This window comes from Pelodiscus sinensis, chromosome 1 (assembly GCF_052426305.1).
Source record: "Pelodiscus sinensis isolate ZL-2025 chromosome 1, ASM5242630v1, whole genome shotgun sequence".
NCBI lineage: Eukaryota > Metazoa > Chordata > Testudines > Trionychidae > Pelodiscus > Pelodiscus sinensis.
Window position 1 is genome coordinate 143445993 of NC_143052.1, and position 19288 is coordinate 143465280.

At 45.3% G+C, this 19288-nt stretch overlaps 1 protein-coding gene and 2 long non-coding RNA genes across 7 annotated transcripts in view; 2 read left to right on the forward strand and 1 right to left on the reverse strand.

The window, feature by feature from the left end:
• On the forward strand, positions 1 to 10290 carry LOC149525646 (uncharacterized). The gene is made up of 2 exons (XR_016347565.1): positions 1 to 8246; positions 9553 to 10290. It is a non-coding gene; the product is annotated as an uncharacterized LOC149525646 (long non-coding RNA).
• Positions 1 to 19288, forward strand: part of ING4 (inhibitor of growth family member 4) — a 29423-nt gene that overhangs the window by 157 nt on the left and 9978 nt on the right. For 2 of the 5 annotated variants that reach the window (XM_075903930.2, XM_075903959.2), the window contains exon 2: positions 17937 to 18012. The exons of 2 other annotated variants lie outside the window; for them this stretch is intronic. Coding sequence is in view for 1 of the 3 variants with exons in the window: in XM_075903941.2 (XP_075760056.1) it covers positions 18115 to 18159 (45 nt within the window). In the remaining 2 variants the exon portion in view is untranslated. Of the gene's footprint in view, positions 1 to 17936; positions 18013 to 18099; positions 18160 to 19288 lie in introns of those variants that run through there. One more of the 5 variants, XM_075903941.2, reaches the window with a different exon arrangement.
• LOC106732091 (uncharacterized) lies at positions 10300 to 16916 on the reverse strand. Its single transcript, XR_003089570.3, has 4 exons — positions 16777 to 16916; positions 13228 to 13315; positions 12156 to 12480; positions 10300 to 10662 (listed from the first exon to the last, which is right to left on the reverse strand). It is a non-coding gene; the product is annotated as an uncharacterized LOC106732091 (long non-coding RNA).

The following is a 19288-nucleotide window of genomic DNA, read 5'->3' on the forward strand; positions in this document are numbered from 1 at the left end:
GGCGGGGCGGGCTGGGGATGGCCGTTGCCTGTAGCCGCGCTCGTGCGGAGCGACGCGCGCGCGGACCGAGTCGGGCCAGAGCCCGTGCGCGGCGGGCGGGGATGAAAGAGGGGCCTGGCCCTGCGGCCCTTTGCCCGCGCTGCTGGGGTGGCGCCGCTCGCGGTTCCCGCTCTTCCTGTGGTGTCTGGAGCCCGGCCCCTTGTGGTCTGGGTCGGGCCCACACACACACTTGCCCGAGGGGCCAGACCCGCCTCAGGGGCCGCGTGGGGCTGCTGGCCGCCTCCTGTCTGCGGCTTCTCGTTTGCACCTTTCCCGCTGGTCTCCCCTTCCACAGCGGGCTTGTGCTGCTGGGGGGTGGGCGCTGGTTTGGTTCTGTTCCTTGTGCCACGCGGCACCCGGCTTGTGGAGCGCTCTGCTGGTTGTGGAGGCCAGTGCTGTAACGGTTAAAAACTAGATAAACCAGCGGAGTGTGGGGCCGACAGTGGCTACTAGCCAAGATGGTTGGTGATGGAACTCATGCTCTGGGTATCCCTACACCCTGCTTTGGGCATACCTGCAGAAATGGTGAACCTAGCCTCCACTTGTCTGGAAATGGGTGACAGGAGAGGGCCCTCTGGGGCATCTGGCATTGACCACTGTCGGCAGACAGGATACTGGGCTAGATGGACCGTTGGTCTGACCCAGTACGGCCGTTCTTATGTACACCTCTAACTGCCAGAAGCTGGATGTGGACACTTGATTGCCTAGACTCTTAATTCTGAAGCATCTGGCACCAACCACTGTTGGAGGACAAGATACTGGGCAATATGGATTGTTGGTCTGACCCAGTCTGGCTGTTCTTACGTTCAAAAAGTAGATTGCTCTTGCCAAGCTCCTGCAAGAGCTGGGAGCCATATAGCTGGCATTGGTGCATATGATGGTTAAAGCTACATTTTTTTCAGGGAGGTTCAGAAATCAGAGAACTTATGACTTCCAGTGACCTCCATTACTTCAACCCACAGTGGCCAGGAGCTGCTGAGTACCCCTACCCTTAGGCATCAACTCTGTAGGTGCTTCAGCACTTGCAGGGGAAAAATTGTTGGGTGCTGAGTACCACCCAGTAGTCCCCATATCCGCTCCCCCTCCAAATCTGAAGTGCCACCTGCCTGCCCGCCCATAGGCCCTGCAAATCATTGCCTCCCCACGCCTCCCTCCCTGCATCTCCAGCCTGCTTCAATCAGCTGTTTAGCAGAGTTTGAGAGGCTGGGGGGGTAGGTGTGAGGAATGTGTGCTCAGGGGAGGGAGCAGGACTAGTCCAGAAAAGAGGCTGTGTCTACACTGGGCCACTTATTCCGGAAAATCAGCCGCTTTTCCGGAATAAGCTGCGAGCTGTCTACACTGGCCCTTGAATTTCCGGAAAAGCAACGAGGCTCTACTCTACAAAATCAGCCGCTATTCCGGAAAAGCTACGCTGCTCCCGCTCGGGCATAAGTCCTTATTCCGGAACACTGTTCTGGAAAAGGGCCAGTGTAGACAGCCAAGTAGTCTTTTCCGGAAAAAAGCCCCGATCGCGAAAATGACGATCTGGGCTCTTTTCCAGAAAAGCGCGTCTACATTGGCCACAGATGCTTTTCCGGAAAAGGGGCTTTTCCGGAAAAGCATCTGTGGCCAATGTAGATGCTCTTTTCCGGAAATGCTTATAACGAAAACTATTCTGTTTTAAGCATTTCCGGAAATTCATGCCAGTGTAGACACAGCCAGAGTGTTCAGAGGGACTTTGGAAGGGGTGAAGTGGGAACAGAGCCTGGGGCGGAGCTGGGGGTTAAGCACCTCCCAATACTTCGGAAACTTGGGGCCTGTACCCCGGCTGCCTGTAGGGGGGTGAGGTGGTTAGAGCTCCACACAGGCCACCTCAGGTCTAGGAACCCCAAAGCTTAGCTTCCCATTTTGTCATGCGTTATTTTTAGTAAAAGCCACGAACAGGTCATGGGCACCTGTGAATTTTTCTTTATTGCTTGTGACCTGTCTGTGACTTACTAATATCTGTGACAAAATCTTAGCATTTAGTGATATTTTGGATAAAGAGAAGAGAAAGTAGTTGGATTTCAAACTCTGCTTCCTAGAATTGACTAAAGGCATATTATTTTCCTGTTTCTCCCCCCAAAAAAGCAGTATGGAGAGTGGATGGTTGTCAGTGTTTTTTTCTCTTCACTATATGGGTGGGGAGAATTTGGTGAGCGAAATTCCACTGTACAGCCGCTCTCCGATTTACGAACCAATACTTGGTCCGTAACTCGAAGTGTTCATAACTCGGATCCCATATAGTTACATGGCGACCGCGTTGTTCGTAAATGCGGATCACCGTTCGTAACTCGGATCCGCATTTACAACTGCTTTGGTCGTAAGTGTGGATGGTTGTAAGTGGAGCTGGTCGTAACTCGGGGAGTGGCTGTATTTACAATTCTTATGTTTGTATAGAATTTGATGCAGCTGGTTTTTTGTTTTGTTTTTTTTTACTTGAAAGGTTTAAAATTTTTCTTGCTTGTTTTTTGTTATAGGGAAAGTGGTTACAGGTGAAGCTGGTAGTACCATCTTTAAGATTGCCTGATACTTGCTATTTAAAAGACTGTCCTTTTCAATTGCTTATAAGTTTACTAAACTTGATCCATTTTTGAGGAAAATTCTTGAGCTGATTTTTTTTCTTTTTAATTTAAGCTAAAATAGCCCAGTTGCTTCAGAGAACAAGTCTAGGAGAAATTTTTTTTTAATTTTAAAAAAGATAAATTAGCATCCTATTTTTAGAAAGTGTTAGGGTTGGGAATTGCCCTGGTTACTAGAATTATGCCTTTTGCAAGCCTGGATAAAATTCATCCAAATGTGCCAAGTTACAAGCCTTTGGAGAGGAGGGGGGTCTGTTCAGAGGTGCATGATATAAACTTGTTGGAACTTAACAGCTAAATTTTCTGAAAATTCTGTCAGTGCTGAGTATGGTATAGCTTGGAGTTATAGGGTGCTACTGGCACTTCTTTGCAGTTTCCACTTGCTCTAGGCCAGTGTGGCACTGGATCTAAGAAATTTAACACCCCAGTGTGACTCTCTCTCCCCTGGGGTTGCACTTCTCTCCCTGCTAGGCAAAGGCACTGTGGTGGTGAAGCTCCCTGAATTTAAAGCAAACAGGACAATAGCCAGACTAGTGGAGAGTAGATCTGGCAGGAAAATTGGGATTAGTTGCAGATATTGAGCAGGTAGCAGAAAAGACAGACCACATGAGGGTCCAGATAGTCCAGCTACTTTTAGTAGGAAAGGGAAGACTGAAGTATGTGGCGGGAACTGAGACTCCATGAGCCCAGGGAAGAAGACTGGGAACTAGTATGAAGATAAGATGAGACTGGAGATTTAGTGAAGAGGGAAAGAAATTGATTTGACAGGGTTACACAGATTGGGGTGTTAAATTTCAATTAATCAGCTAATTGAATTTCTATTGACTACTCAGTTAGTTGACAAAGGGGGTGCTTGCTATTCCACTGTGCCTCAGCCCTCCCTGTTTTACTGTTTCCCCTGCTGCGCCTCTGCCTCTCCTGCTCCCTGCCCCTCAAGGCTCCTGCTCTTCTCCCCCCCCCCCCTTGCTGCTTCAGATACAGAGGCAGCAAGGGGGGGGGAAGCTACTAGTTGAGTAGTCACTGAACTACCCAATAAGCCTAGGCTTACGGACTAGTCGCTTACATCCCTAGCTCAGACCGGGAGCTCAGAGGAAAGGATTAGGACTGACTGGCACTGGAACAATGAAAGAGGACTAGACGAGGACTGGTTGGAGGGAACAGGAACAAAAGGGTCTGTGACCATTGGAGTGCACACTCTCTTCCAGAACCTGGACTGGAACTCAAGATTCCTGAGCCTTACCATTTGTATGCTGTCAGCAAATAACTGTGAAACCCACTGGCAAAGTTTCTTGTTACCCCTCTTGTGTTAATCCACGTACAGTTCTTTTAAAGCAGTTTTGTGTGAAATAATGTGGGTTGTCTAACACTTCCCACTGTGAAAATATTTTTCAGCTAACACCTCTGATTTGCAGCAGTGACTTAAGTTTATCAAGATGGTTTTAGGGTCAGACACTTGTGCCTTGCTGTCCCCATGAAATCAAAAAAGGTTATAAAACTATAAAACCTCTTCATTTTCCAATTGTATTACACTCCGCAGAGTATGCTAGGCTTGATGTTTAATGTGTCTGCATTGAGCATTTAGTTGTTTAAATGATTAAATAGAGTTGGTGGGGGGAGGACAGCTTGAGCTCTAGCCCATGGCACCTCTGGACCCCCCCCCCCCCCCCCAGTTCCCACACGGACTGGGAGCTGGCAGCCCCATGTGGGTGGCCCAGTGGGGCTGGAGCAGCCCTTTGCCCCCAGCTGGGCTGCAGGTAGGAGGCTGCTTCAGGTACCAAATAACCAGTTACCTATTCACATCCATAGTAAGCCTTAGTGGGTGATGCTTACCAGATAACAGTTAACCAGCACACCCGAGCAGCCCTCTCCCTTGGCCCATTGCAGATGAAGGGCTGGTCTATCCCCACTGGGCCCACCAAATTATGGGCCAGGAGCCCCAGGTGGGCCCTGCAAAGCCAGAAGCTCCATGGGCTGGCTGGGGGCTGCTCCAGTTTAGGAATGTAACAGAGTAGTCAACTACCCAATAAGCGTAGGATTATCAGGTGGTCAAGTCACTACTCAACTAGTCCGCTTCTCCCCCTTCCTGCCTCTATCACAGGCAGGAAGTTGGGGGGAGCAGGAGCTGGTCCTGGGGGGAGCCGGCTTAAAAGCCAGTTCCCCTCAGCACCATCTCTGCAAGGGAGGGGGGGTAGGGAAGGCAGAGGCACAACAGGGGACCAGACACTAGCCAGGACTCAGCTGCCCCAGCCTGGTCCCAGATGCTGCTCCTCTGCTTTTTAAATGTATTAAGAGCTGCCCAGCTCTTATTACATTTTAAAAGTCAGAGCCACAGTGGGGTTAGCTCCCGGGGCTGCAAGCTAACCCCTCCATGGCTCTGCAGTTTCCCCCTTTATTGAGTATTTGACGGAAATTCCATCAACTACTTGATTAGCTGATTAAATGCAATTTAGCATCCTTACTCTAGCTGCGCTGGAATGGTCCCTCACCTGGATCCCACTTAATTGGTTAACCAGTTAAACCTAATATTTAACTGGTTAACAGATTAAACAGGATCTTACATCCTTACTAGATTCATAGACTTTAAGGTCAGAAGGGACCATTATGATCATCTAGTCTGACCCCCTGCACAGTGCAGGCCACAGAATCTCACCCACCCCTCCCAGAATAATCCTCTCACCTATATCTCAGATATTGAAGCCTTCAAATACTTCGAAGACCCCAAGATGCAGAGAATCCTCTAGCTGTGATCTGTACCCCATGCTACAGAGGAAGGCGAAAAACCTCCAGGGCCTCTGCCAATCTACCCTGGAGGAAAATTCCTTCCTGACCCCAAATATGGCGATCAGCTAAACCCTGAGCATGTGGGCAAGACTCATCAGCCAGACACCCAGAAAGTTCTCTAGTAATTCCTATCATCCCTCCATTGACCTATTTCCCACTGATAGTGAATGGTCAATTAGTTACCAAGATCATGTTATCTCATCAAACCATCCCCTTCATAAACCCATCTAGTTTAATCTTGAAGCCAGATAGATCTTTTGCCCCCACTACTTCCCTTAGGAGGCCATTCCAGAACCTCATTCCTCTAATGGTTAGAAACCTTCGTCTAATCTCAAGTCTAAACTTCCTACTAGCCAGCTTATATCCATTTGTTCTTGTGTCCATTGGTATTAAGCTTAAATAATTCCTCTCCCTCCCTGGTATTTATCCCTCTAATATATTTAAAAAGTGCAATCATGTCCCCCCTCAGCCTTCTTTTGGTTAAGGTAAACAAGCCAAGCTCCTTGAGTCTCCTTTCATAAGACAGGTTTTCCATTCCTCGGATCATCCTAGTGGCCCTTCTTTGTACCTGTTCCAGTTTGAATTCATCCTTCTTAAAGATGGGAGACCAGAACTGCACACAGTATTCCAAATAGGGTCTCACCAGTGCCTTGTAAAATGGCACTAACACCTGCTTATCCCTACTGGAAATACCTTGCCTAATACATCCCAAGACCGTATTTGCCTTTTTCACGACCATGTCACAATGGCGGCTCATTTACTGTCAGATCCTGCAGTGGGAGGAGGAAGATAGATCCTGAAACACTTTTTTCTCCCCCACACTAAGGAAATAGTGGATGGTAAAAGAAAGGGAGAAAAAACAAGGGAGATTAGAGAAAGAATTTAGGAAGGGAAGAGTCTGGGTGACTGTGGGAAGAGAGAAAGCTGGGGGAGGAGAAAAGAGCTTCTTGTTCTGTGAAGTGGAACTGTTGTACATGTAAGTGAATTCTTGGAAGAGCCTGTGTGACAGGTCCCTTATGTGTAGAGGTAGTCTGTGTGTGTGCTGTTTGTGTTTTCTTGATTTGGCAGGGATGGGAGTATAGGAAGGCCAGAGAACATGACTTTTTTTTGACTGGGGTGCATGAGAAAAGTGACTGTTAGAAGTGACAGATGAACATGTAATCGTGTGGAAAGGGATGCAAAAGAATTATTTTTTTTGTAGTAACCAAAAGACTCTTGAAGACTGGGTCCTCAGTGTGTTAGGTGAGGGGCGGGCAATGATTTTTCATTGAGGGTCACTTCAGAAATTTTTGAAGTGGCCCCTGGCTGCCCTGGGGCAGAGCTTCAGGCGGAAGGGGTGGGGCCAGGACACTTCTGGGCTTCCCCGTCTACAGACCCTGATTAGTTTGGGGGTGGGGAAGCACACACAATATTTGACCCCTCCCCAGAGAGAACTGCCAGCTGTATTGAACTGCTGGTGGTTCCCTCTAGGTACCCCTGCCCCTGGCGGTGGGAGGAGACTTCACATGCTCCCCCCACCACCTCCAGGTCAATCAGAGCCTGGGGAGGAGGAGCACGTGAAGTCTCTTGCTCCCTGCCCTGCAAGGGAGCACCTGTGCTTAGTCAGCCACCAGCTGAGCAGCAGCTGGCAATTGACTTCAAGAGCTGAGCCCCTTGCAGTGCTGGAGGAGACTTCATGCACTCCCACCATGCCCCTAAACCCTTATTGGACTAGGAGAGCATGCAAAATCTCCTCCTACCCTGCCCCCATCCTGCAAGGAGCATGCAATGCCTAGAAGTGCTGTACCCCTCGCATAGGGGGGAGGAGACTTCACACGCCTCCCCACAGGCCCTGATTGGCTTGGAGGCAGGGGGAGCAGCAGGGCCTCCATGGATCAGATCAACTCACTTGGTGGGCTGGATCCAGCCCGTGGAGGCCCTTTTACCCACCCCTGTGCTAGGCACTGTACAAACATGTATGATAAAATATGATCCCTGCCATGCAAGCCTCAAGTACACATGAAAGTTCCACTGATGACATTTCCTCCTACCCATGCTTCTCTGGATGCCCATTGATGAAAATTACCCATTTTTCTGCATTAGTGGGAATTACAGCTGTGTAATACAGCAATTTCACTTTCATGGCAAATAGTCCTGCTGCTGTCTTGTACTACAGCTGTCAAGATAGATTTGTCCTACCTTTCTACACTTTTATATTCTGAGGTCATCTCAACTAGAGGTCACCCTTGAAGACACCCTGTTCTGACAGCACTTGCTAATGTACAGCTCCCATTCATATGCTGCTTTTGAAAGCACTTTCACAACCAAATTCAGCCTTCTTTGGTCATTATACTTTGCATATCTGTCTGGAACCATGAGATGTTTTAAATGCTATTAGGGATATGGAGCATGGATTGTGCCATCTGGGAAAATCGCACCAGAATGCAAATACATCCAAGCCCCTGCCTTGACAGACTGTAGAACTGGGCTACTTTCTGAACAGTGTAGAGTGAAGGGTAAGGAGCTGTGACAGAGCCATAAAAAAGATCCCATTGGCAACTCTGGAAATGCCCACACAATCTGCAAGACGCCTATCCATTCAGTATAGGTTGCTTGCAAACAGTGCTGACCCTGTCTGGAGGCTCCACAGAAGAGTGCTGAGAGGCCTCATGAGGTAGAGCAGTAGAAGGCTAGCACTGACCTGTCTACTCAAAAGCCGCTTGATACTCATGGTCTCCAGGACAATGCCATCAGTCAGGACCTACTCCAGATGCAGATACTGGGATACATCTACCTCAGAGATAACAACGAAGACAGCATACTAGGGAGATGAGGGGCCCACAGCCAGTAAGTTTTTATCGTAATGTATAAATGTAGCTTTTTTGTGTTGGGAGGGAGAGTGAAGGCAGGGCTTTGAATTTTATCCCAGGTTTGCTTTGCCATTTTCTGCTTTTGAAATAGATAAACATAGCTATGCCATTTGGAAACTGTTCCATTTTTCTTCCTCCCTGCTCTGCTCCATCCTCTATCCTACACCTTCCAAAATGCTGCTGAGACAAATTGTCCCAGCCTGTCCTCCTTTCTCCATGCACACCCATCCCTTCCTACACTACTTCTTTTCGATTCCTGACACTTTTCATTTTTTATCTGCCAGTGCCCAGGTGATTGGGTACAAAAATGGCAAACAGTGGCAGCAAAAAAAATAATTCCAGTATAAATGGCCCATGATGTGTCATAACCTAAATATAGAAGCAATTTTGAGAGTACAAAGATTAAACACACAGTACCTGCCAGCCTATCTACTGTCCAGCAATTCATACAAAGCTAAAAATACTGTAATATAATTGCATCTTTTGAGTTATATTAAAACATCATGTTAATACAGCATCATAAGCAATATCATTTGTGGTCTCAAGCCTGTGGTTTAACTGTATGCATAAAAATTTAATAGAGAAAATCCATGAAATGACAGTACTTCTGTGCAAAAAAATAAGGGTTCAATGGGCATTATTGGTTATTGTATTAGAGGAAGTCACTTAATAAACCTGTTAGTGCAGTGCATCATACGTGTTAAGAGATGATTAATGTAATCCTGATTTTTCTCATGTCTCTTGGCATATCAGAGAATTTCTAATACAAGAGGAGTTCTAATTTGGTATGCATAATCCTAGATAGTGCGTGTTTCCCCCATCCCTTCCATTCTGTAGTAGGATAGATTTTCTCACTTATCAAGCAAAAAATCTGGCAAAACCACCTCAACAGAAAACCTCGCATTCTCCCTGGCTGGCCCGTACCCATCTTGAATAGTATCTTCTTTGCCTTTTGGGACTTTGCATCAGGGTAATTAATGTCTTCCAAGGCCAGGATTGCAAGTCACATACAATGCATCATGTTCCCGCACTCGACCAACTCTTTAAAGTAAAGATTGGCATTGACATGGGGATAAACATTCTTTTTCCAGGAAGCATATAAAGGCTGCTTTCCACCTTGATCTGGGTGCCAAGTTGTTTGGGGATTATGGTAAACTAATGTGAAAATGCCTTTCCCCCTCCCCCCAAAAAAGGGGGGGGGAGGAGGGGGAAAGAGGAATGCTGGGTTTCCATAGCTATTGCATTCACAATGGTTACTGACTGATCTCTGTTTTTTTGGACAGTACCTTCAATAGACATACCTTACTAGAAAGTTCCACTGATGCTTGCTGCCTTACAAATTGGAGCACAAGAGAAAGAACCAATGTGAAATGATACTGGCCTGGGACTCAGGATATCTGGCTCAGCTACAGACTTCTTTTGTGATCCTTGGCAAGTTGATAAATATACTTTGTGCCTCAGTTCCCTATTTGTAAGTTAGGGATAAATCTTCCCCACCAGTGTTTTGAAGATAAAGCCCACTAACAATTGTATGGTGTCTGGTATGGTAATGAGGGCTGCATAAGTAACAAAGAGAGATTAAAAAACTCATGGTGGAGTTGCAACAAACCACACAGAGGACTTGGCTGTGTGGAGATGAGCAATTAATTGAGAGTGTGTGGGACAGGAAAAAGACAGTTCTTTGAAGCTGATCTAAGCTGGGGGTGAGGAAGGGGGGAGAGAAGAGAATGTAAGAAGAAATGCTCACCTCAGTTAGGAAGCACACAGTTGCTGGAGATCATCATTACTCAGGCAAGCTGCACCTCATTTTGTGCTATAGAATATGGAGATTGGAGCTATTGTGAGGGCCGTTTTACTTTCCCCACTAGGTCCCAGTCGTTCTTCCACCAGTTCAATGCTCAGAACAAGGAGAACCACTTAATCTGTGGCTTATCTGTCAGAAATTATCTTTAAATGTATGTGAATGCACTGTGTGCTTGAAGTCCTGATTGTGTTTAATAAAATTTGTGCTATTTAATAAAGCAGTAGTGGTGTTCTTGGTTTTAAAATACAGGTACTCAGGTTTATTTAATAGCATTGAAATACATATAAACCAGAAAATGGGGATTTCAAGATAGGCACCATCTTTTTGTTATGCATTTGTATAGTGCCTAGAACAATGACACCTGAACTGTTTACTTGGGACCATAGGCACTTCTGCTATACAGATAATTCAGTATATCTTGTACCGGAACATAATATGTTGTTCTCAAAGTGTAGGCACAGAGCCTTTTTGACCATGGCACTTCTGCTGGCAGCATTTTGAACAGTGGATTGCAGGTTGGGCTGTTCAGATTTGATAAGTAGCTTTTGCATGTCTTGTGTCCAGTCATCAGCAATTACTCCTTTAGTCTCTGTTGGTGTAAAAACAACATACAGCAATAGTACGAGAGGCATCCCAGACCAGTATATCTGTTAGACTTTTCCACTTCCCCTTCAGCCTACCAAATGCACTCTCTACAACCATTTTTCTGTGGCTTAGGTTATAGTTAACTAATCTCTTGTGTTCCTGTTAGGATTTACAGTAGTTTTATAAGACAGAGAAGCAAGGTTGTGCAGGTTCATCCAGAATAAGATGGGTCCATTTCTTCATTCATATCTGTAGCCCAGTAAGGGAAGAGAACTTCTTGTTTCATATTTGTAACACTGAATATCTGAAGATTCCGGTATCCTGGATTTATCTAGCCCCAACCAGTATTAATGCTCATGAACTCCCAGGGTCTTCAGACAAGATTTACGTGGAGAATTCCCCTTTCAGTAACTGAATGGCAAGAGCTGATGAAGCAAACAGAATGGGCACATGGGTCCTTTCACAATTAGGATATTTTCATACACAATAGTGAGCTCCTGTATAACCTACCTTGATTACATGATGCAGTATCAAGTGCTGAATAGTTTTATATACATTTTACACTACAGCTCCAACTGTGGATCTTACATCATTGAATTGGTTTTCCACTAACTGGTAGCAATTGTGATTTTGACTCCAAATAGTGCCAGCTTCCAAATAGTGATTCTTGACTCATTTTTCTATGCTGAGAGGTGCACACATTTTTGTCCGTGGCCTTGCTTCATCAGTGCCCTCAATACAGTGTGAAGATTTGAAGCTTTAATCATCCTAAATCTCCAGGTTACCCATGCTTGTTGGCTGGAGAATACACTAGCATCCCATCAAAGGCAGTTGATCAAAGAACACTAGATTTTTGTTGGTCTGTGCACATTCAATTTCTGGGTCTTTCTCTGAACTTCTCAAACAATTTCAATAATTCTCAGTCATCAGAATTGGTACTGTACTGAACACTTTCAGATATTCCAGGACCTGCTTTTCAGTCTCAGTAATTGACAGGGGCACAGTGTATCTCCTAAGCCATTTCACTATGACAGTTGTTTAGAAATGGGACTTCCATCAGCTAAACTCCAGGAGACAGTGAGAAGATTGTAGAAATTAGGCCTTTCTTCCCACAATTTCTCTGGCCTCCTGGAAGTATCTCACAATCTGAAGCAAAAATTACTTGGGATACCACATACTTAAGAGAAGTGCAAGGAACCCTGGCCTGCCTATCTATCTATCGCACTGCACTGCACTGGGATGGAAGCAGCACAGCACTGCTCTATGAATATAAGTCTCAATAGCTGTATATCTTACCCCAAAGCAGCTATAACAGTGTGGGCATATGCAATCAATGTAAGATACACTAATGGAATTTTTATGTGTAGACAAGTCATAATGTAACACAAGATACAATAATGAGTGTGTAGAGAGCTATGTAGGATATATACTTTAAGGTTTGGCGTGTCTTTTCTCGCCAATGCAATACCTCGTTGAGTGCTCCGCTGTTGTTCTTACCTGAATTTGGATGGTGAGCAGCATATATACTCTACGTAGTGATGTAAGTAGAGAGAGATCCTGTCTAGGCTAAAGAATATGAGGCTCCTGTTAGGGGAAACAAGAGGGGATTGTGCAAGAGAAGAAAGTGGGGGAAGTACAGGAAACTGGAAACAAGAGGAAAAGAAAGATAGGTAAAACTGGAGGTTGATAATGTGGTTAAGTAAGAAAGTAAAGCAATATAGAAAAATAAAAATGAAGGGGATGGAGGAAGAAGTGAAGAGTTTCTAATTTTGTTTTAATGTTGTATGGTATAGATGCAAGGCAGGGAAAGATAAGGCACATGCTATAGGTACAAAAAAGTTAATGGAGAAGGCAAAGGAGAAAGATGCAAGGGAGATACTTTTAAAAAGCTTTTTACTTTATATAATTTGTGATGTTTTATTGCCTAATGGGTTTTTTAATCAAATAAAATGTGCTGATTGGGGGAATTTTAGGGCCAGAAGGGGCTATTATGATCGTGTCAGAATAACACGGGACATAAAATTTCACACACTATTTTCCTGCACCAAGCCCAGTGTGATGAATAGGGTAGGAAAGGTGGTAACACCCTTTTCTGGTCATTCCAATCATACACTTAACAGAAGTCTTTTCACAATCTTGAGATCCAACCCTAATTACCTTGCTTGTAAGGGTTAAAACCATAAATCATGGGTGGGGAACCTCAGGTCCGGGGGCCAGATGTGGCCCTCGACTTGCCAGATTTCGCCCCTGAGGCTCAGCTCCCCCCCACCAGCATTGGGGAGCCTGCACTGGTGCACAAAATCTACTAGGCTGGGCCCCCTTAGTCTCTGGTGTGCAAGGGGAATGTGGGGAGTTTTTCTCCTCAGTTGGGGGCCGCAGTGAGGGTTTTTCCCCCACTTCTCACTTGTCTGGCCCTCAACTGATTTTTCCGTGGGACAGTGGTCTCCAACCCCAAAAAAGTTCCCCATCCCTGCCATAAATGGTGGGTCCTAGAGAGTCCCCAAGAATGCTAAGGAAGCAGGAAGTGTGTTAGCAGGAGAGCCAATGGAAACTGAGTGTAGGCTTTTACCTTGGGAGCCGTGACCTTCCTGTTGCTATAAGGCAGAAAACCCAATGTGGAGAATCCAGCAACATCCATTTCTGAGGAAGGACTAGATCTGGAAATCACAGATATGTGAGTAAAACAGGAAATGTTTAGTCAGATGCAATCTGGTTATTTTCAGGTTTGTTGGACTTGTGTTGAGCACATGTAACTATCCCTTACATTATAACTTTTCAAAAACTGAATCTTAGAGAAGCAATTTTGTGTGTTTTAATCCTTTTTTTAAAGTTGCTTGGTAACACATAGCAACCAAGAAATGTTCCCCCAAGTGCGTGCATGTGTGTGTCAGTGGCTCAGTCTCAGATGGTTCCTCCTCCCCCCCCCCCCCCCGTAGTGTCTAGATACATTCCACATCTTGGCCCACTGCCTCCATTGTTACTGGAACCCATTGAAGAAAAGGAGACTGGAGAAGAACCTCTAGATACTCCCTCTGCCCCAATATCTCTTCTTCCTTAAATGAGGTTATCACTTCAGAGTCAGCATTGTGTCCTTCTGATGACTTTTAAAGTTTTTCAAGAACTCCATTAGGAGACTAGCCTCATCCTTGATGATAAAAAGAGAACTTGTGCAAGACAGTTTGTGCAGACTGTTGATTTGGATTGCCCTTGCCATTAATAAAGCCTCACTGGAACCTCTGAAGACCTTTTAGCAGACAACTTGCTGTAGCCCACCCATTGCCAAACAGACAGGCTTTGTGTTCCTCAACAAGACTTCAGGTATTTCTTTAACTGTCCCATTACAGACTCAATGATCACAGCAGCAGATGAATGTTTGAGGCAACTTCAACCCAATAGGAGACTGGATCTTTGTGGGAAGAAGGCATATATGATTGTGAGCCTTCAAATGAGTGTGTCAAATTATTTGTCACTGTCTAAATATACTTTATTAACTTATCAGCAATTTCAAAAATTTTGGTCAAACTGCCCGAGCAATTCTTGACCGTAGTTTTGTAATGTCATCTCATGACTTGTACATCTCTCCATCTAAGCTATGTCTACACAACAAAGTTTTTGCGCAAAACCAGCTATTTTTGCACAGAAACCAGCAGAGTATCCACACCTGAAGTGCATTTTTTGCACAAGAAAATCAACGGAACAGAGGGCTTTTGCTTCCACGAGGAATAACTCCTTTTTGCGCTACATCTCTTTTGCAAAAAGGCAGGTGTGGACCCTTATGGGAAAAAGCACACGTGCTCTGATGGCCATTCTGTGAATGGTCATCAGAACTTTCTTGCGCAAGAGTGTCTATGCAGTGTGGATGCTCTCCCGAGCAAAAGCACATCACTTTTGTGATGCGCTTTGATGTCTGGACATGTTTTTGCACAAGAAGTTTTTGCTGAAGACCTCTTCCACAAAAGGCTTTTTGCGTGAAAACCCTGCAGTGTAGTCAAAGCCCTAGCGATTTATGCATCAGACAGAGTAAGACATAGGGGCATACGTGGTCTGGCTTAATGGTTACAGCTGGGTGGGTGTCCTCAAGTCAAGGACAGCCACAAGATGGCGGTCAGCAAGCAGGGACTGCAGTAATTACTAGAGCTGGAATTAATAGGCAGGAGTCCGGTTAAGAGTCAGCTTGGGTCAGAGATCAGAAATGGTGGTCATGACACTGGAATTGGGAGTCGGGGTCAGAGTTGTAGGAGTTAGAGACTGGAGATCGGAAAACAAGGTGAAGCCTTGAGTTGCACCTGGTCAGAAATCTGTGTGACTTCCTGACAACTTCCTAGGACACTCTCCATGGTTAAATAGTGAGCATGAGCCAGTCAGAAGTCTGCAGGATGCTCTTACTCTGGACCTTTTATGGGATATGTCTCATGGTGCCTAATCTCTACAGGGCTGATTGTATATGGCTCTGCATGGTCTCCCTGTATTTGTGTGAGAACACCAGCTGTAATAGACTTCACAGACCTTGGTTCTAGCCCAGGAGTGGGAAAAATCTGTCTCATGGGCTGGCTTCAGCCAGGCACCATCTTGTAGCTTGGCAGGCCCCTCAGGTAGGCTCCCTGCCCCCATATGCCGCTCAGGGTGGCTGGCTGCAGGAGCCATATGCTCTCTGTGTAACATGAGCCAGGGAAGGGGGGAGGGGCCCTCGCACATTGCCTGCACCACAAGTATGGCCCAGGCAGCTCCCATTAGCCAGTTTTTGACCAATGGGAGCTGCAAGATTGTGCTCGGGACAGGAGCAGTGCGCAGGTCCTTTGCTCCCCCTCGGTGCTTACAGCATTCAGAGAGCACATGACCCCCACAGCCAACCACTTCGAGCAGCATGCAGGGGTACAGAAGGCAAGGAGCCTGAGAGTCCCACTGGGATGCTTGCCAGGAGCTGCCTAGGTAAGTGCCTCCTGGCCAGAGCCTGTATCTGACTCCTTAGACCCTCTGCTCCCCCTCCTTCACTCCATTCCCCAGTCCAGATCACAACCCCCTTCTAGACCCTGCAACCTCTCCTGCACGTCTCAATGTCAGAATCTTCTACCCCCTATCCCGAGTTCCTTTCTGCACCCAAGTACTGCCTCCATTAGTGTCATGGAAAAATGTGGCCCTTGACCACTTACCAAATTCTTGAAGTGCCCCCCCAATCAAAAATTATTGCCCGCCTCTGTTCTAGTCCCATTGATCTTCATAGTTGGCTATAGCCATTTCTATGAAACATTCTTCTTGGTATCAGGCCTCCAGTATTCAAAAAGAGCTTCAAAATACAGGGGAAGTTTTACCATTTGAGGATACTAAACTGTTCTCCCAGAACACCAACTCTTGCGGAGCTCTTTGTTTGCTTGGTGTGTACATCCTAGTGCAGAGTGTCCCCACTATATGTCCAAGATACTTTTAAAAAAAGTGGATGTATAGTGAAAGGACATAGAGCAGGGAATTTTTTCCCCATGCTTGACTTCTGTTTGCGTGATTGGGTTTGGGTTTTTTGTGCAACGGAAGAGCGGGGAATGGGAGCACTGAAAATGAAACCGTTCCCACAAGCATCAACAAAGCTAATGCGGAACCAACATATACCAGGGTGACTTATAGCAGAGATGCCCTATAACAAAAAGTAAGCAGTGTAAGTCCCAAAAGCAGTATAAACCCTATTATCAGCAGAAGCCTCTAGATGGAGTTCTAAGTTTTCTATGCATCATCCACCAGCATTATCTCTAACAGGCTTTCTCTACACAAGATGTCAGTGATTTTTGAAACCAACTTAAAAGCTGAGATCTTTATTGGCCCACATCTGGGCAGAACTTATAGTATTAGTGTCAGTAAAAACACGGATTCCGTTTTCCTTAAAGCAAAGCTTTGTATTCTTTCAAAGATGTTTTTCATTTGAAAGAATCACAGGCAGGCAACAAAAGGCTATGCAAAAGGCTAATAAGTCCTAGGTCCCCAAGCAGAAGCCCTCACTAGCTCCTGGGCTAGTATCCTAAATGGCAAACAAAGCAGCTGTGGGCTTCTGTTTCTTCTGAAACACTTCATCTGTCAGGTATTTCCTAGGACAGAGTGGTAGCTACCCTGAAGCCCTCTAGCTCAAACTTACCTGATACAAGGGTGTTGGTTGATCTGGGGCTTCTTGTTTTATCATGTCACCAGTCTCTTTTTAAATGTTAAATTGTATGGAGAATGAGCATAGGATATTTTCCCATACTTGTATCCTTTTTCAAAGGAGTCACATGTTCCTGAAATATGCCACACTGGCATTTCATAACTTGTTTCTCTGATGTGTTTGGAAGGGACAGTAGGGATAGATTGACATTTACTTTCTCATCAATCATTCACCTGAGCTCTAGCTGTTGTGCTGTCTTAGAATGTCATTTGACCCTGAACTGTCTCCTCTAAGGTCACCATTTACATGTTTTTATGAGATATGTTTGGTGAACATGACAGTCCATGATGTCCATAGTTCTCTGAGAAGTACAAATACACACACGGCCCTTGATTAAACATCCAGAGTACATAGTTGTACTAGCGTTCAAGTGTACTATCAGTACTCTCAGTAAATTTCCATATATCCTGTCTGAGGCAGAGAATCCTGCTCCCAGAATCCTCAAGTAAATTGAGATTTGCCAGCCTTGAGTCAACCACAGCAATTCATAATACCCAGCACCATCCCAACAGTCCCTTCTCAATATCCAGTTACTAACAGTGATTTTGATATTACAACAACAACACCAATTATACCTATTATTTTTGGGCCATGTGTCTCCTTTTTAAGTTAAAATGACATTTTGCAGTCTTCAGTTGTATAATTTGGCAATTAAATTTTTAAAGGGTCCCTGTAACGTTTGCTTTTTCTTATACTGTTTACATATTTGATGCACAGGAAAAACAACACTGTTATTCCAGGAGTCAAAAATACAATTATCCATTGATTCCCACACCACTCATTACATGACACAAAGTGTCATACTGGGTACTTATTTGAGAATCTATATCTTTTACAGCTTTTTCAATCATCTTGTATTTTCAAGCAAGTGCACTTTTTATACTTATTAGAAGATTTGTTGTCTGTTCTGATTTAGTGTTCGCAAGTATGTTGTATTTCCATGTCTTAATCTTTATCATTTCCTCTATTTCCTCTAAATTTGGTAGCATCTATCTGGGTTGAGGTATATGCTTTTATTACCTGGGGTGTCATTGGTAAATTTATATTGGAAGTTAATTATTTTCCCCCTGCATACACCACATTCCTCATTCCAGGTACCAATGCTGCCTTTGCAAGATCTTGAAGATCAAATGGGAAGACAGGCACACTAATCTCAGTGTTTTGGAAGAGGTAAAGACCACCACTACTGAGGCAATAATCATCCGTCAGCAACTTTCAAAACAGGTCCTGTTTTCTCAGCTGAAAGAAGGATACTGTAATGTGCAGGGCTTAATGAACCGCGGTGAAAGCCGCTTGCCAGCCCCGCACTGCGCATGTGTAAGAGCCGCATTTTGCATGCACGCGTTGCCGGTAAATGGGGCACTGGGCTGAAATCTACTCTCCAAGGGGCTTTCTCCTTTGATTAAACTCTACTGTTTTCAGCACTGCAGTAAACCTGTTCATGGAACTGAGTTTACAGATCAACATACAAAAATCAATCTTTTCCTCTGTATGGCCAACCTCAGCTTGATAAAGGCCAGAGCATCCCATGCTGCAACACAGGTTCCACACCTTGGCCATGCTTATAGAGACAGCCCTCAAATATCAGCCAAATGCTGCTTCCGTCTAGGGCACATGGCAACAGGCACAGATGTGATACCTCATTCCAGACTTCAACTGCAGTGCCCCCAGATGTGATTCAGCTCAGTCTAAAGACTGACTAGACATAGATTAGACTGCCACTACCCACTAAGGGTGTGTCTAGACTACATGCCTCCTTCGACGGAGGCATGTAGATTAGCCAGATCGGAAGAGGGAAATGGTTTCACGAGGCTTACCTGTGTCGATGAAGAAAGGCTTCTTTGTCGGGGCATCGCGTCCAGACTCCCCCGATCTGCCGACAAACAGCTGATCGGCAGATCGGGGCAGCCATTTAAATTTAAATGAAGCCGCGATTATTTTAATCGCGGCTTCATTTCCCTCTTCCGATCTGGCTAATCTACATGCCTCCGTCGAAGGAGGCATGTAGTCTAGACACACCCTAAGATAAAAAACTCTAGACTGGTGGAAAAATCCAATGAACATTTGCAAGATGATTCCCTTTCCTCAGACTTCTCTGATGTTACCACCAAAATCATGCCTCGTAGTTTGGCTGTGCACTCCATCCAAACTAAAAACACTGAGCAAATGGTTAGCCCCAAAAATGTTCTTCCATATGGACCTCCTTGAATTCAGGGCAGTCAGAAATACCTATATCCATCATCCCACTGACCAAGGAACACACACAATAACCTTAACAGACAACATAGGACAGGACAAGGAGTAATGGGCTTAAAGTGCAGCAGGGGAGGTTTAGATTGGACATTAGGAAAAAATTCCTAACTGTAAGGGTGGTCAAATATTGGAATAAACTGCCAAGGGAGGTGGTGGAATCTCCCTCTCTGGAGATATTTAAGAACAGGTTAGA